The sequence below is a fragment of the Nematostella vectensis genome, chromosome 8 (genome assembly GCF_932526225.1).
Source record: "Nematostella vectensis chromosome 8, jaNemVect1.1, whole genome shotgun sequence".
NCBI lineage: Eukaryota > Metazoa > Cnidaria > Anthozoa > Actiniaria > Edwardsiidae > Nematostella > Nematostella vectensis.
In genome coordinates, this window is record NC_064041.1 from 10734063 (window position 1) to 10750830 (window position 16768).

The window sequence follows — 16768 nt, forward strand, 5'->3', positions numbered from 1 at the left end:
ACTTACTGGGTACCCTGTGTTCTAGTTGAGCCCGCAATCCAGGATTCCAAATCCAATATGGCGGACAAACAGAAAACACGTGAAAGCGCTCTTACCTTCAAAATTCTTGCAGAATGTTCAACGACAAAAGCCCGTACGGGGATTTTAACCTTGCCGCATCACCGGGTAGAGACGCCTGTGTTTATGCCGGTGGGGACACAAGGCACAATGAAAGGATTGACATGTTCACAGCTCGAAGACTTGGATTGTCAAATCATCCTGGGAAATACGTATCATCTGGGGATGAGACCGGTATGCATGAGGAAGGAACAGGAAGCATGATATATCATGTAAAGAAAATCAACGGGGGGTCCAGTCCCCCTTTCCCCGATTTTTTGGTGTATAAGGAAATGCTAAAATCATCCTTGGGAACCCAGGTGTACTTAAGTAAGTAATGCCATGATCACCTCGGATTCTTTTTTGTTTTCTCAGGGACGATTACTAGCGAAATTTCCTTGGAAACAATAGATGGTTCTAAATTTCCCTCATGCATTAATTATGAGGGGGATTTAGTTTCTAAATTTCCCCCATGAATTAATTATGAGGGAGATGTAGTTTCTAAATTTTCCTCATGCATTAAAAATGAGGGAAAATTAGAAAAAGACAAAATAATCTTTCACTGTGTGTACTTGCACCGCGGGGATTAGGATACTTTGTCAGCGATTTCTTGATAAAATAAACAAAAATGCATTCCCAATTTGTGTTGAATATTGTATTCAGCAAATAAAATATCTCTAACCTCTGTGCAAAATGTCTCCTGCCTCCCGATTCAGCGAAATCCTTTCTCGTTATATTTCTATTTCTCTTGTCTAAAAACCCACGCGATTGTTGTTTTCAACTCTCGAAAAATTTGAACGGTACTGAGTAACCATAGCTTCTTGAGTGTTCGTGACTAGCCGGAATGCTCTCCAAACCTAACTTCGTATATAGGTTCTATATAAAATAGGAAGGGAGTGAAACAACGCTCGATTCAAAGAACTAAACTGTAGATATGTAGCGCAGCTATGTAAATCAACTATGTTTGATTTGAGAACTGTTCATGAAAATGTGGTCGTCTCTAGAGGGATAAAGAGAACAATGCGTATGCAATGCCCTGATCCATTGAACCGTGTTTGCTCATCCAACCTAATATTACTGGTAGTTGCATGTTTATTTCCCTGGTGATCATGGTGTTACAAAGTTATAGCACGGCATCCGGGGAATTTAGTGATTAAATGCACGGCATTTCGGAAGGAAGGACTTTAACTAGTCATCCCGAGGGACATTTAATCACTAAATTTCCCTCCTCCATGCTATACATTATAATTATTGACTTACCTCTAGCTCGCTTAAAACTTGGTAAAAAAAACCTGGGGTCTCTAGGGGATTGAGCAAGCTGTCATCAAATCATTGTGGGAAATCTTTGTTGTGTAGATCTGAATGTTAGGCTTTCTCGATATTCCCAATCTTTGTTTTGCCATCCCATATTCATTATTACAGCTGATTATTAATATGGAAAGTCATTGCCCAATCAATAACCAATGTAGCTGTGACTTTTATAGGGAACTTAGTTTAAGCTGTTTAGCCAAAACAACCTTGGCGCCACCTTAAACAAAGAAAAAGTTTGCTTATAAGTGTATATCCTCTCCCTCTTCTTGGCAATTGAAATGACCAGCATGCCTAGAGAAGACAGAATAGAACAACAAAAGAATGTCAACCCTTCTTACCAAAAAAATTCAGCTATAATCAGGGTTCAAAATACAGTAGCAGCCGGCTGCTGGCTGTTATCTGGTCTTTGTCAGCTCTTTTTTTTCTGTATCCCCTTTTTATTATTAAGGTATGTAGGCTTTTTATTCCCATCACAACCCACAAAGCCGGCAAATTTTGAACCCTGATAATGAATCACATTTTTCACTTTTTAGGGAACTGAAACACTAGATAAGGCTGGAGGACTTCATGGATTTATGAATTGGAAACGAGCATTGCTTACAGTAAGTGTATTCATTTATGATACTGTTCTAGCTGACTGTTTGAAAGTGAGGAGAATATTAGTGTAATAAGAATAGCTAATACATGTATTGCATTTTGTAGGACAGTGGAGGTTTCCAAATGGTATCCCTGATTAAGCTATCTGAAATCACAGAAGTAAGTAGATTATTATAATTAAGTCAAAGACAGATTGGTTAGCCACAGGTTTTTTTCAGGAGGGAGTGAAAAACCAAATTCTCTGCTTTAGGAGTAAAGCTACTGCATCAGGGAGAAGTAAAAGCTGCATATTTCCTGTTTCAGGAAGGAGTAAAATGACAGGTTTCCTGCTACATTATTTCTTGCTTCAGAAATGGTAATCACTTGTTTCTTGCTTCAGGAAGGAGTAAAAAAACATTGTTTTTTTGCTTTATGAAGGAGTAAAATCATTGTTTTATTGCTTCAGGAAGGGTTACATACTTTATCCTTGCTTCAGGAAAGGGTAAAATACATTGTTTCCTGCTTCAGAAAGGAGTAAAATACATTGTTTCCAGCTTCAGGAAGGGGTACTATATGCATTATTGTTTACAGCTCCAATAATGGATAATATACATTGTTTCTAGCTTCAGGAAGGGGTTTTATACATTGTCTCTAGCTTCAGGAAGGGGTTTTGAACATTGTTTCTAGCTTCAGGAAAGAGTAAAATACATTGTCTCTTGTTTCAGGAAGGAGTGAAATTTCAGTCTCCACATGATGGAAAAGAACTATTACTCACACCTGAAAAATCTATGGAGATTCAGAACTCCATAGGTGCAGACATAATGATGCAGTTAGATGATGTTGTCAGTAGCACTACCAAAGGACCTCGCGTTGAGGAGGCCATGTGGAGGTCTATTAGGTGGTTGGATAGATGCATAGCATCACACAAAAGAACAAAGGAGCAGAACCTGTTTGCTATTATTCAAGGGGGGTTAGATACAGAGTTAAGGAAGCAGTGTGTGGAAGGTGATTAATGAGATGCAAGATGCAACAGGCGTAATTCTAACTTAACACTCCTTTAAAAAACTTCATGATTAATCAGGTTAATGGCCAGGAACATTTATATTTGGAAATAACCTCCCTGAAACTGAGTTATTTAGGACACTATACAGACCAAGAAAAAGCAAATTTTTTAATAAGAACATAAACAACCAGCTTATAATGATTGTGATTTTGACATAATGCCTGGAGTGTACATTAACTATAAGAATGACCTTTACCTAGAATGGTCTTTCTCTTCTTTTTTTTACCCTTTTCTTCTTTGTCACAATTATGTTTTTGAGAAGTGAAGAATGTTTATTTTCAAATCGACTGTCATTATTGTGTACAAGGGAGTCAGAAGACATTGATGTCTTCAAACATCAAAAAGTGCAACAGGCCTCAGCAGTTAATGTCCACATTTTTTCTCTAGAAATGGTCAAGAGAGACACACCAGGGATTGCTATTGGTGGGCTAAGTGGCGGAGAGGAAAAGGATCAGTTCTGGAGAACAGTAACCCTTTGCACTGGGCTCCTGCCGAGAAATAAACCTCGCTATGTCATGGGAGTAGGGTAAGCTGATTCTTATTTTCTTCCTTCCCCTCCCCATCAATGGCATTTCTCATACCTGTCAACTCTCCCGCATTAGGCGGGAGTCTCAAGATTTTGGACCCCTTCTCCTGCTCTCCCGGGTTGAGCACCAAATATTCTGTAGAAATCGTCATTTTGCCTATTTTCTATTAAAATATTTGAAACAACAATTCCCTTGTGTGGCACAATTTATCTAACACGTTAGATCTATAAGTGGATTTGTTCGCGAAAGCTTTCTATACGGCAAACGCCTGCAAGGTTTAACCCAACCCTCCCCCCTAAAAATGAATATACCACACCCCTACCCCCAAATCATTCTCAAGCCTTGAGATTTTCGGAGGTTGACAGGTATGAATGCTACCTTTGCTTAGAACCCCTATTTAAGATAATTGCTGTTGTTTAATTCGCTGTAGCCTAATTGTAGACTGTAATGTGGACTGTAACCTTAAATGCTATCTGAGTTGCCCCCTTCAACTAATTGAAAATCCCAACCAAAATAATTTTGTTTCTAATTCAAAATCAACTTCATTGAAGTTATGCTGTTGACCTTGTTGTGTGCTGTGCACTCGGAGCCGACATGTACGACTGTGTCTACCCAACTAGAACAGCTGTAAGTATATCAGCAATTAGTTTGACAGCCACCAATCGCTGTGAAAGCACCACCATGTTGCCTAAAATGGGAAATGTATTTTAGCACACTAACAGAGTGAGCTCTATCATTGAACAATTTAGGCTTCTTAAATTATTTTAGTTATAGAATGTATATTTCTCCATGCTATTAAGTTTGCAATATTCAAACTCGAACGGGGCGAATTCTTGTCTTGCATAAGAAGATGAGAAGCAAGAATTGAAAGTAGACAAATACCCAAGGAGTTTCAAATCTTATCAACAGGCTACCAGCAGCCATTCCTTTCTTCTGGAATTACGTCTAGAAAAGTATATGTATTATTCTCACTTGTTTTAGATTTCGCTAATGTTCGTAACAGCTGGTTGATATTGTCTAGGGATAAAAAATACGCTTAAATAGATAAAAAAAGCACTTCATACTGCATAAAAAGCACAATGAAAATGCAAAAAGAGTGCGATGGCAAAAATAAGGCAAACAAGGGCAAAAAGGGCGCATTGGGCAAAAAGGGCAAAAAAAAGGCAAAAAGCAAAAGGGCAAAAAAAAGGCGCGATAAAGGCAAAAAGAGCAAAAAAGGCGCGACTTAATTCGACGTTTTGTGTTTTCTGTTGTCGAAAAAAAAAATTCTAACGCTGCTTATCGCTCCCGTCTGTTCACATTTCTTATCCTCTTTCTATAAAAAGGACAGCATCTTAAGGGCCTATGGTATTATCTTTTGAGTCCGTTGCTAGGAAAATTTATTTGTTTTATAAAAGCTTCTGTTTTTTGTCAAATCTCTTTGAACTTTCAACATAAGTGTTTTAGACATAAATGACACAAATGATGACGTCATCTGACCCCTTCCATGGTCACGTGACCCAGAACAGAAAAACGTGTCGGAGAAGCTACTGTTCAAATCTAACATAATTTTTTTTGCAGAAATATTTTAACATTACTATTTCTAAAAGTTCACGCATCGGATTTGCGAAATTTTGATACCGCGAGAAATGGCGAATTTTTATGTTCTTCGAAAACCACATATTTGGTAATAACCTTTTTATTTCTTCAAAAATCAAAAATCCCATGCGCTAAGTTGTTAGGAATGATAATATCAATGGTGTGATTGAAAAAAAATCATAATTGTTGTAAAATGTTCAAAATTAACGTGTTTTTCTCGCGCGGAAATGGCCGCCATCTTGTTTTTTCGCCATCTATTTTTTATTCTCGAAAACATAATTGCATTTTTTTCTACAAAATGTCAAAAGTTTATTTCAATCTCTTGGAAAAAAGAAAAAGGAAAATTAAAGCTGGAGTTTCGAAGAAAAAAAAGAAACTCAACCGGGGATTGAACCCGGAACGCTTGCTACGAGTCAAACACGCTAACCACTGGGCCTCAAATCTGGCAGGCGCGCGGCGATTTTAGTCCATTTAACCGAATGTAGCGCTTTTCCCTTTCGTAGCAACGGAGTTTCGTAGCAACGAGATAGTACCATAAGCCCTTAAAAAGAATTTTAAGGGCCTTCCGTTTATGACATTGATCAAAAGTTTCTTTTTAATCAGCAAAAAGATGGAGCAATGTTCATAAAAAATGGGCTTTGAAACGGCCCGTTTTTATGGCACTGTTTGGATTCGAGATGCACATTAGACAAACGTTATCCAAATAAAATAAAAAGTGTGTAGCTTTCTCGAGATCAAAGTTATAATCATAAACCTAGCGTTAGAATATTTGTTACGCTATGATGCGCAACACCGTGCGCAAGGCCAGCACTCTTATCGAGGGGTCGCAACAGCAAAAACCTAGCCCACAATCTTTTTTATAACATTTGTTTATTTTATAGGGGGAAGAGTGTAACTGCACCCCCCTCAACCCCTCCCCTATACTTGCCTTCTATAAGTCCTTTAAAGTTCCATGTGTAATGTAACTCCCTGATTTTATGGACCCCTGTTCCGCTGGGGTCATTTCCCTCTTACATAACCTAATTCTCATTTCGGAGGTTTGGAACTGCCCTTGTTCCGTGGGGTCATTTCCCTCTTACATAACCTAATTCTCATTTCGGAGGTTTGGAACTGCCCTTGTTCCGTGAAGTCATTTCCCTCTTACATAACCTAATTCTCATTTCAGAGGTTTGGAACTGCCCTTGTTCCGTGGGGTCATTTCCCTCTTACATAACCTAATTCTCATTTCAAGGGTGTGGAACTGCCCTTGTTCCGTGGGGTTATTTCCCTCTTACATAACCTAATTCTCATTTCAGAGGTTCGGCACTGCCCTTGTTCCGTGAAGTCATTTCCCTTTTACATAACCTAATTCTCATTTCAGAGATTTGGAACTGCCCTTGTTCCGTGGGGTCATTTCCCTCTTACATAACCTAATTCTCGTTTCAGAGGTTTGGAACTGCCCTTGTTCCGTGGGGTCATTTCCCTCTTACATAACCTAATTCTCATTTCAGAGGTTTGGAACTGCCCTTGTTCCGTGGGGTCATTTCCTCTTACATAACCTAATTCTCATTTCAGAGGTTTGGAACTGCCTTTGTTCCGTGAAGTCATTTCCCTCTTACATAACCTAATTCTCATTTCAGAGATTTGGAACTGCCCTTGTTCCGTGGGGTCATTTCCCTCTTACATAACCTAATTCTCGTTTCAGAGGTTTGGAACTGCCCTTGTTCCGTGGGGTCATTTCCTCTTACATAACCTAATTCTCATTTCAGAGGTTTGGAACTGCCCTTGTTCCGTGGGGTCATTTCCTCTTACATAACCTAATTCTCATTTCAGAGGTTTGGAACTGCCCTTGTTCCGTGAAGTCATTTCCCTCTTACATAACCTAATTCTCATTTCAGAGGTTTGGAACTGCCCTTGTTCCGTGGGGTCATTTCCCTGTTACATAACCCAATTCTCATTTCAGAGGTTTGGAACTGGCCTTGTTCCGTGGGGTCATTTCCTCTTACATAACCTAATTCTCATTTCAGAGGTTTGGAACTGCCCTTGTTCCGTGGGGTCATTTCCCTCTTACATAACCTAATTCTCATTTCAGAGGTTTGGAACTGGCCTTGTTCCGTGGGGTCATTTCCTCTTACATAACCTAATTCTCATTTCAGAGGTTCGGCACTGCCCTTGTTCCGTGGGGTCAGCTCCATCTGAAGAAAAAGCAGTTCAGCTCTGATATACGTCCCATCGACCCAGACTGTACGTGCAGTACGTGTGCACGCCACACTCGTGCCTTCCTCAATAGTCTTCTGGGGCGAGAATCTGTCGCCTGTCACTATATCACGATACACAACATAAGCTATCAGGTGAGCGTTTTCTTATAGTAATCATTAAAGATCCAGCCCCCATGAAATACTGTAGTAAACCTGCTGTATTAACGGTTGATGCCCAGAAAGAGGTCAGTTATTAACCTCATTTTATTTTTAGATGCAACTTATGAGAGGCATCCGGGAAAGCATAAAAGCAGACAAATTCCCACAATTCGTTAGGGACTTCATGCGACGAATGTATCCAGAGGGGGAGTACCCTAAGTGGGTGGTTGAAGCGCTGTTATCAGCCAACATTGATCTGAATGGTGACAGTTGACATCTTGAATGGGCTGTTAGTAAATAATATTTTTAAAAAATTAAATATTCTCACACATGATTTATCATGATTTATCTCAAATGATTTGTTCTCAAGTATGGCCTTCCCTTGCGATAGATAGTTCCAATACCCTTCCCCGTCTTAGTTCAAGGTTGTTGCCACTCTTTACTTGTAAAAATTAACAAAAAGAATAAATTTCATAGTTTTTTTTATTGTGTACAACTAGAACAGCTGTAGATATAATACTTTTCATAAAGTCTGTTATAATGTAACTTCTAACGATTATAAACTTTTCAACAAATATATTTGCAAAAAATATATTATCTTTTAATTCTCCTTTCTTTGACCTGACGGTAGGTATTTTGTGAAAATCAGCTATCAACTATTTACAGGTTGGGTGAGAGCTCAATGCAATAGACCTGTGCAATGTAAAGTACGACAGGCCCTTTGAAGCAATGACACGACTCTGACTTCCCCTGGAAAAAAGTCTCGATAATCATTCACCAATTAAGACTTTGTTTTGTTTATCAGTCGTATTTATAAACCTTGTATGGTCAGCATCGATGCATATGTCTTGTGGTCAAGATTTTTCTGTGCCTATCTGCACCAAATCCCTGCACATGTCATCACCCCTACACACACATCCTTCAGAGCTGCAATAAAGCGTGAGCGTGATCGTGTTATCACGCGTTTCCTGTCATGAAATTTGCCACACGATCCTTCAGATGCCATCACGCTCGCCCTACACATGTCCAACGGTGCTGCAACGAGGCGTGAGCGCAATTAATTTGTCACGCTTTTAGTCACTAAATCCCTTTAGAGGCAGTCACACTTGCCCTACACTGGTCCAAACGTGCAGCAACAAGGCGTGAGCGAGATCGATTTGTCACGCTTTTTGTCACGAAATCCCTTTAGAGGCAGTCACACTTGCCCTACACTGGTCCAAACGTGCAGCAACAAGGCGTGAGCGAGATCGATTTGTCACGCTTTTTGTCACGAAATCCCTTTAGAGGCCGTGACACTTGCCCTTCACTGCAACATGGCGACAGCGTGATCGATTTGTTTCTGTCCAATAAGACGATGTCACGCTTGTCCTACACATGTCAAGCAGTGCTGAAAAATGGCTAGTGTGATCGTATTGTAACGCTTTTTGTAACAAAATAAATTTAGATGCCGTCACGCTTGTCCAACAATGGTGCAACATGGCGAAAGTGTTGTGATCGTATGGTCCCGCATTTAGTCACAAATACCCTTCGGATGCCGTCACGCTTGTCGTACACTGGTCCAACAGTGCTACATCATGGCGAGAGCGCGATCATGTCGTTACGCTTTTTGTCACGAAATCCCTTCAGAGGCCGTCACGCTTGTCGTACACTGGTCCAACAGTGCTACATCATGGCGAGAGCGCGATCATGTCGTTACGCTTTTAGTCACAAAATCCCTTAAGATGCCGTCACGCTTGTCGTACACTGGTCCAACAGTGCTACATCATGGCGAGAGCGCGATCATGTCGTTACGCTTTTTGTCACGAAATCCCTTCAGAGGCCGTCACGCTTGTCGTACACTGGTCCAACAGTGCTACATCATGGCGAGAGCGCGATCATGTCGTTACGCTTTTTGTCACAAAATCCCTTAAGATGCCGTCACGCTTGTCCTACACTGGTCCAACAGTGCTACATCATGGCGAGAGCGCGATCATGTCGTTACGCTTTTTGTCACAAAATCCCTTAAGATGCCGTCACGCTTGTCGTACACTGGTCCAACAGTGCTACATCATGGCGAGAGCGCGATCATGTCGTTACGCTTTTTGTCACGAAATCCCTTCAGATGCCGTCACGCTTGTCGTACACTGGTCCAACAGTGCTACATCATGGCGAGAGCGCGATCATGTCGTTACGCTTTTTGTCACAAAATCCCTTAAGATGCCGTCACGCTTGTCGTACACTGGTCCAACAGTGCTACATCATGGCGAGAGCGCGATCATGTCGTTACGTTTTTATCAAAAAGATCCCTTCAGATGCCGTCACGCTTGTCGTACACTGGTCCAACAGTGCTACATCATGGCGAGAGCACGATCATGTCGTTACGCTTTTTGTCACGAAATCCCTTCAGAAGCCGTCACGCTTGTCTCACACTGATCCAACAGTGCTACATCATGGCGAGAGCGCGATCATGTCGTTACGCTTTTTGTCACGAAATCCCTTCAGAGGCCGTCACGCTTGTCGTACACTGGTCCAACAGTGCTACATCATGGCGAGAGCGCGATCATGTCGTTATGCTTTTTGTCACAAAATCCCTTCAGAGGCCGTCACGCTTGTCGTACACTGGTCCAACAGTGCTACATCATGGCGAGAGCGCGATCATGTCGTTACGCTTTTTGTCACGAAATCCCTTCAGATGCCGTCACGCTTGTCGTACACACACCCAGCAGTGCTGCAACATTGCTAGAGCGCGATCATGTCGTTACGCTTTTTGTCACGAAATCCCTTCAGATGCCGTCACGCTTGTGCTACACTGGTCCAACAGTGCTACATCATGGCGAGAGCGCGATCATGTCGTTACGCTTTTTGTCACGAAATCCCTTCAGAAGCCGTCACGCTTGTCTCACACTGATCCAACAGTGCTACATCATGGCGAGAGCGCGATCATGTCGTTACGCTTTTTGTCACGAAATCCCTTCAGAGGCCGTCACGCTTGTCGTACACTGGTCCAACAGTGCTACATCATGGCGAGAGCGCGATCATGTCGTTATGCTTTTTGTCACAAAATCCCTTCAGAGGCCGTCACGCTTGTCGTACACTGGTCCAACAGTGCTACATCATGGCGAGAGCGCGATCATGTCGTTACGCTTTTTGTCACGAAATCCCTTCAGATGCCGTCACGCTTGTCGTACACACACCCAGCAGTGCTGCAACATTGCTAGAGCGCGATCATGTCGTTACGCTTTTTGTCACGAAATCCCTTCAGATGCCGTCACGCTTGTGCTACACTGGTCCAACAGTGCTACATCATGGCGAGAGCGCGATCATGTCGTTACGCTTTTTGTCACGAAATCCCTTCAGATGCCGTCACGCTTGTCGTACACTGGTCCAACAGTGCTACATCATGGCGAGAGCACGATCATGTCGTTACGCTTTTTGTCACGAAATCCCTTCAGATGCCGTCACGCTTGTCGTACACTGGTCCAACAGTGCTACATCATGGCGAGAGCGCGATCATGTCGTTACGCTTTTTGTCACGAAATCCCTTCAGATGCCGTCACGCTTGTCGTACACACACCCAGCAGTGCTGCAACATTGCGAGAGCGCGATCGAGTTGCGACAAACCCTGGATAAGTGCCGACCTGAAAAACAAAGAGAGAACCCATATCAAACTGCACTCACTGTAAAACACAATGCCAAAAAAACATGCTTAAAGCCGCATTGTCACCAGTTTACTTCCGGAGGTCCGACGGAAACCTCAACCGTTAAAAGACAAAAAGAATCTATTCAAATCCGAAATATTTAACAGGCCATCCGCTCTAAATTAGCAGTCACATCCTCAAAGAAACTTCCAATAGACACACTGCTTTCTATATTTTGAAATATCGGAGATTCTTACGTAATCGACCGGAAGTAAACTGGTGACAATGCGGCTTTAAAGTCACAAAGGGCCGGTGATGAAGTGACTAAATGTGGATACCAGGTTTATATTAGGTTTACATTTCCTAGATGGGTCCAGGCAAAACCCACAAAGGACTAGTGTCGTTATACGGAGTGACTATCACCCTCTAACCTTTCACTCGCAAAAAAAAAACCCTGGGGACTGTAAGCTACGGCGTGGCGCATGGGCCCCTTGAGGATTAAACATGTCAAAAGCTGCCATTGATCAATAATTTCTGGTTGTAAATCACTGTGGGAAATCATGATTAAGTTCAGACAGGCCAACTGGTCTCGGATTATCGACTTGATAGGACAAGTTACAAGAACTATCTGGTTCCCTGCTGAATTCCTATTTTTGGCATGGCTTGAAAAATAAAACTCTTTCCAATCACAGTTCGCCATAGGCCTCATATTTACTGTTCCCCAGATTATTCTCATGAGTGAATCGTTAGAGGGAACTTCCCCTGGGTTTCCGTGGATGTGTGACTATATGGATACCACACAACGGCGTAGCCAGGATTTTTAACAGGAGGGGTCCCAAAAGGGGCCTTTTCTCCTGTGTTATCGATAGTCTCATTCATTTACTGTATTTTTGGCTGCTAGAAGGAGGGGAGGGGGAGGGGGTGGGGGGCGGGCCCCCTTGGCCACGCCCCTGCCAAAATAAGGTTTATACCAGGTTTATATTACCTCGAGTTTGGGTCCTGGCAGAAAACACAAAGAGCCTGTGACGTGACAGGGCAACCAAGGTTGAGGATCTCCTGGTGAAAGCGGCTGATTGCTGACTGTAGGCTCAAAAATGGCTGAGGGGATGATGAGAGCTGCTCAATCGGTAACTGCAACACCCTGTAAGATAAAGCAGGGGTTATGCCGTAATCCCCTGACGTAATATATGGTTTATAGGCAACACCCTGTAAAATAAAGCAGGGTTATGCAGTAATCCCCCTGACGTAATACCATGGTTAATGTGCAACACCCTGTAAGATAAAGCAGGGGTTATGCAGTAATCCCCTGACGTAATACATGGTTTATAGGCAACACCCTGTAAAATAAAGCAGGGTTATGCAGTAATCCCCCTGACGTAATACCATGGTTAATGTGCAACACCCTGTAAGATAAAGCAGGGGTTATGCCGTAATCCCCTGACGTAATACATGGTTTATAGGCAACACCCTGTAAGATAAAGCAGGGGTTATGCAGTAATCCCGTGACGTAATATATGGTTTATAGGCAACGCCCTGTAAGGTAAAGCAGGGGTTATGTCGTTATCCCCTGACCTAATATATGGTTTATAGGCAACACCCTGTAAGATAAAGCAGGGTTATGCAGTAATCCCCTGACGTAATACATGGTTTATAGGCAACACCCTGTAAGATAAAGCAGGGGTTATGCTGTAATCCCCTGACGTAATACATGGTTTATAGGCAACACCCTGTAAGATAAAGCAGGGGTTATGCCGTAATCCCCTGACGTAATATATGGTTTATAGGCAACGCCCTGTAAGATAAAGCGGGGGTTATGCCGTAATCCCCTGACGTAATATATGGTTTATAGGCAACACCCTGTAAGATAAAGCGGGGGTTATGCTGTAATCCCTTGACGTAATACATGGTTTATAGGCAACACCCTGTAAGATAAAGCAGGGGTTATGCCGTAATCCCCTGACGTAATATATGGTTTATAGGCAACGCCCTGTAAGATAAAGCGGGGGTTATGCCGTAATCCCCTGACGTAATATATGGTTTATAGGCAACACCCTGTAAGATAAAGCGGGGGTTATGCTGTAATCCCTTGACGTAATACATGGTTTATAGGCAACACCCTGTAAGATAAAGCAGGGGTTATGCTGTAATCCCCTGACGTAATACATGGTTTATAGGCAACACCCTGTAAGATAAAGCAGGGGTTATGCCGTAATCCCCTGACGTAATATATGGTTTATAGGCAACGCCCTGTAAGATAAAGCGGGGGTTATGCTGTAATCCCTTGACGTAATATATGGTTAATGTGCAACGCCCTGCAAGATAAAGCAGGGGTTATGTCGTTATCCCCTAACGTAATATATGGTTGATGTGCAACACCCTGTAAGATAAAGCAGGGGTTATGCTGTAATCTCCTAACGTAATATATGGTTGACAGACAACACCATGTAAGATAAAGCAGGGGTTATGCTGTAATCCCCTAACGTAATAATAATCGTTGATATGAACTCATCGGTGTTGACTAGGCTAAATAATACTGTCAATTCAAGCATTTTACTGTCAAGTCAAGCATTTTTTGTTTGCCATAAGTGCAGCCCCCCACCCCCCCCCCCCCCCCCCCCCACCGGTTTCTGTGTTTGAAAAACACGGGTAAAAGCTTCGTATGAATACTCACAGTTGCAGAGCTGAGACCAGGGAGCTCAGACAAGGTGCAAGTCTGTTGAGAAAGGTGATCGCCTCTTCCTTGGTTGGCTTTGGGAGGTTTTCTAGGCTCAGTGGTATGTTGTGGGGGTAAGAAAGCGCATTGAAGATCTGTGCACTGATGAAGACAACAGTTTAAGCAAACACTTCTTACCGTGAGATATTCATAGTGGTGCAGCTGTGTTGGTCTATCTATAGAGCCACCATTCACAAACCATACTAGGTGGCCAACGAAAGTCACCAGTGTAAGGGATAATATTTTATAGTCTTGTAGGTGTTTTATAGTCTCTATGTTCATTTTATCAGGGTTTTCCTTCAAACAATCTTAGGAAAACACAGTCGTTTTCGTGTACTGTTCCAAATACAAATGAAGATAGAGCAATTTCATTGGTTAATATGCAAGCATTTGGAACAACACATGAAAGGGTGGAGTTTGTTCTAGGCCTTATTTTCACTGTAAATTGCTGTCTTACTTAAGTCTGTGCCATAACAAGTGCAAGATTGCCAATCCAAAAGTGTTTTTTTTTGCATTCTTATTAACAAAGGGTGTGTTTTTTCCTATCATTCTGGAATGGGAATGGTTGGTAGGGATGTTCAGAATGGCATTCAAGTCATTCTGCTACAGGTAGTAGAATGGGTAGAATGGCCTTCATTCCATTCCGCAATGGGAATGTGGGATAAACGAACGCATGCTTTTTTCTATTCTAATCATTTTCATTCCGGAATCACGAGTAAAAACAACGCCCCCTAATTTTAAAGGTGAAAATTGTAGCAGGAATTGCACTGTAATTAAAGATAAAACATTTTTTTGGCTCCTTACCACAATGAAAACAAAAAATCGATGGGTGGGTCAAACAAGCCTCTCTACTGGTCCCACTTTTGTGTTTCACACTAAGACTTGCCACTGTAGGATACTGCATAACAGTCTTCGACCCCTTTCTGGGGAAAGCCTATAGGAAGTACCTGAATTGATTGACAGCGTTCCAAATGACGTCAAAAGCAGACAGCACATCCTCATAAGGCTTCCGTATAGAGACAGTGTTGATCTCGCCATGAATACTTCCAGATGCGATGCTGGCAGTCTCATCTGAGCTAGGCGTAGACTAGGATAACAAAAGGATAATAGTTGTGTGAAGTGGTAGAATACACAAAAGAACGAAAGCTATGACACTGGAGCAAGGCATGGAAGGGTTCTAAGCCTTACTAATACTTGGTCAAAAAATAAGTTCTAAGGTATTGTATTTTTTGATAGGACAGACAAGTGGGAAACACATTACACTCATTTCTATCAAAACAGCTTATAGAGTCACTGTCAGACGCCATGTTTGGCATGATTACAAGAAAGCATCCATTCCTATCAGCTAATTTTGGAAAGCTATTTTAATATCTTCTCTGGAATTGGGTCAATAAAGTATAACATCTGGTTTTCAGATGGCTATTTTCCTAATCATTCACATTATTTGTCTTCCAGCAAGGAATGAAAAAACACAATGGTGATTCTGACTCTGCAGGGCCTACCCCTTCACCCAGAATCACACTGCTAGTCTCAGTCTGTGACTGGGGCATGGCAGGCGGAAGGGCATGGTAGATAGGCTTGGCCTGAATGGCAGCTTGTGAGGTGACTGGGTTGGGAGGTGGGGATGGTTCTTTGGAGTCTTCACACTTCTTCTTCAGTACATGGATGGCGGCTACACACTTTGTTACAGCTCCATTGTAGCTGGATCTCTGGGCAAAGGCGCCCATGAGGGACTGACTTGTCAGAAGCAGCTTGGAAGCATTGGCAATACAGCCTGGGACACCTAGAAATATCTCAACAGTCAACTAACAATGGCATGGTATAACTAGATAGACTACAGACAAGCAGGAGAAAAACTAGATGGTCTGCGTATAGACAGTTATAAATCAACACAAGGTTGACAAGGTATGTTGGATGCCTGTGAAACAGAGTAGTTGCACTGATGTTTCAAGCATTAGCTCTTCGTCGTTGAAATGACTATTGAATCCATCTTTGACATGCATCCTTTTTAAGACTTCAATTTTCAATACCAGTGTAGACTGGCACAATATAACCCTTTGTTGTGACAACCTAAATAAATTTATCAAAGCATAGTCTAATCTATGGTAGCAATTCTTAACATTTATTTGTTATTTTCGAAGGCCATTAGAAAACTTTTCCTGAAGTTTAAGGCCTTAAAAGGCCTTAGGAATGCAAAATATTTTTGTTGCTTAGAGAAACCATCAAGGTAGGTTAAATAGGTAATCCACTAATAATAGATAATCAAATGGAGTTGTTCGTTTTCATAAATTCATAAAATACATTACATAAAAACAAAACAAACATAAAAATAGAAAAACCTAAGATTAGCAATTTTTTATCTGGGCTTAGGCACTTATCTAAGGTTAAGTTAATCAGCCTTTTTAGAACTAGCCCCTGGGATATTTCAGAGCCCCAAAATCTAAACATGTTACCTTTATGAGGGTCAAAGAGTTTCTTGAGATCCTTGACAGTAGGATGCATGCTTCTTTTGATGACATCTCCAAACACAGCAATCCAGTGCCTGAAACAAACCACCACCAACAAACCACCTTGAGTAACATGAAGCAAGGGAGCACAGCAAAATGCATTCCTATTTAATGCACGTTTGATATTAATTACAAAAATCAACGCGTCATGTGTGTTTGTTTTGTAAGGGGAGTTATCAGTTGCGCTGTTGGGGGTGTGGGGCTTGGATTATGAAGTGGATTATGTTTGTCAACAGGGTCTTTGTTCGAAGATATCTGGTACGCGTAGTGTCGTCACGAAGTGCCGACGAAAGGAAAGGATTCTGGCAATATACGAATAAAGACCCTGCTGACAAACACACATGACGCCTTGATTTTAAATATCAATCTTGCCTTAAAAGGAATGCATTTTGCGATGCTCCCTTGCATGAACCCTTAGTTAGGGTACAATAATTATGAATGCAG

The 16768-nt window shown here is 41.8% G+C and overlaps 3 protein-coding genes across 5 annotated transcripts in view; 1 reads left to right on the top strand and 2 right to left on the bottom strand.

The window, feature by feature from the left end:
* Nucleotides 1-228, bottom strand: part of LOC5502105 (nuclear pore complex protein Nup214) — a 29445-nt gene extending 29217 nt beyond the window's left edge. Inside the window, exon 1 of the mRNA XM_048731323.1 lies at nucleotides 96-228. The gene's annotated coding sequence lies outside the window, so the exon portion shown is untranslated. The remainder of the gene's footprint in view (nucleotides 1-95) is intronic.
* LOC5502103 (queuine tRNA-ribosyltransferase catalytic subunit 1) lies at nucleotides 1-8079 on the top strand. The gene is made up of 8 exons (XM_001623280.3): nucleotides 1-291; nucleotides 1941-2009; nucleotides 2110-2163; nucleotides 2709-2988; nucleotides 3434-3572; nucleotides 4125-4200; nucleotides 7287-7481; nucleotides 7603-8079. The coding sequence occupies exons 1-8, from the start codon at nucleotides 58-60 to the stop codon at nucleotides 7759-7761; spliced, it is 1206 nt and encodes a 401-aa protein (XP_001623330.3). The 5' UTR covers nucleotides 1-57; the 3' UTR covers nucleotides 7762-8079.
* Nucleotides 7953-16768, bottom strand: part of LOC5502110 — a 20676-nt gene continuing 11860 nt past the window's right edge. For 2 of the 3 annotated variants that reach the window (XM_048731333.1, XM_048731331.1), the window contains exons 16-21: nucleotides 16271-16359; nucleotides 15320-15600; nucleotides 14765-14904; nucleotides 13776-13919; nucleotides 12090-12245; nucleotides 7953-11104 (exon numbers count right to left, since the gene is read on the bottom strand). In XM_048731333.1, coding sequence (XP_048587290.1) covers nucleotides 11020-11104; nucleotides 12090-12245; nucleotides 13776-13919; nucleotides 14765-14904; nucleotides 15320-15600; nucleotides 16271-16359 — 895 coding nt within the window. In that variant the 3' untranslated portion in view covers nucleotides 7953-11019. The remainder of the gene's footprint in view (nucleotides 11105-12089; nucleotides 12246-13775; nucleotides 13920-14764; nucleotides 14905-15319; nucleotides 15601-16270; nucleotides 16360-16768) is intronic. The other variant, XM_048731332.1, reaches the window with a different exon arrangement.

Bases quoted from the DNA above. Each gene is read 5' to 3' on its own strand.
- LOC5502103 (XM_001623280.3), top strand. From the start codon at position 58: ATGGCGGACAAACAGAAAACACGTGAAAGCGCTCTTACCTTCAAAATT. The intron at 4,201-7,286 runs GTAAGTATATCA...TTCTCATTTCAG, and splicing joins TCTACCCAACTAGAACAGCT to AGGTTCGGCACTGCCCTTGT. The intron at 7,482-7,602 runs GTGAGCGTTTTC...TTTTATTTTTAG, and splicing joins TACACAACATAAGCTATCAG to ATGCAACTTATGAGAGGCAT.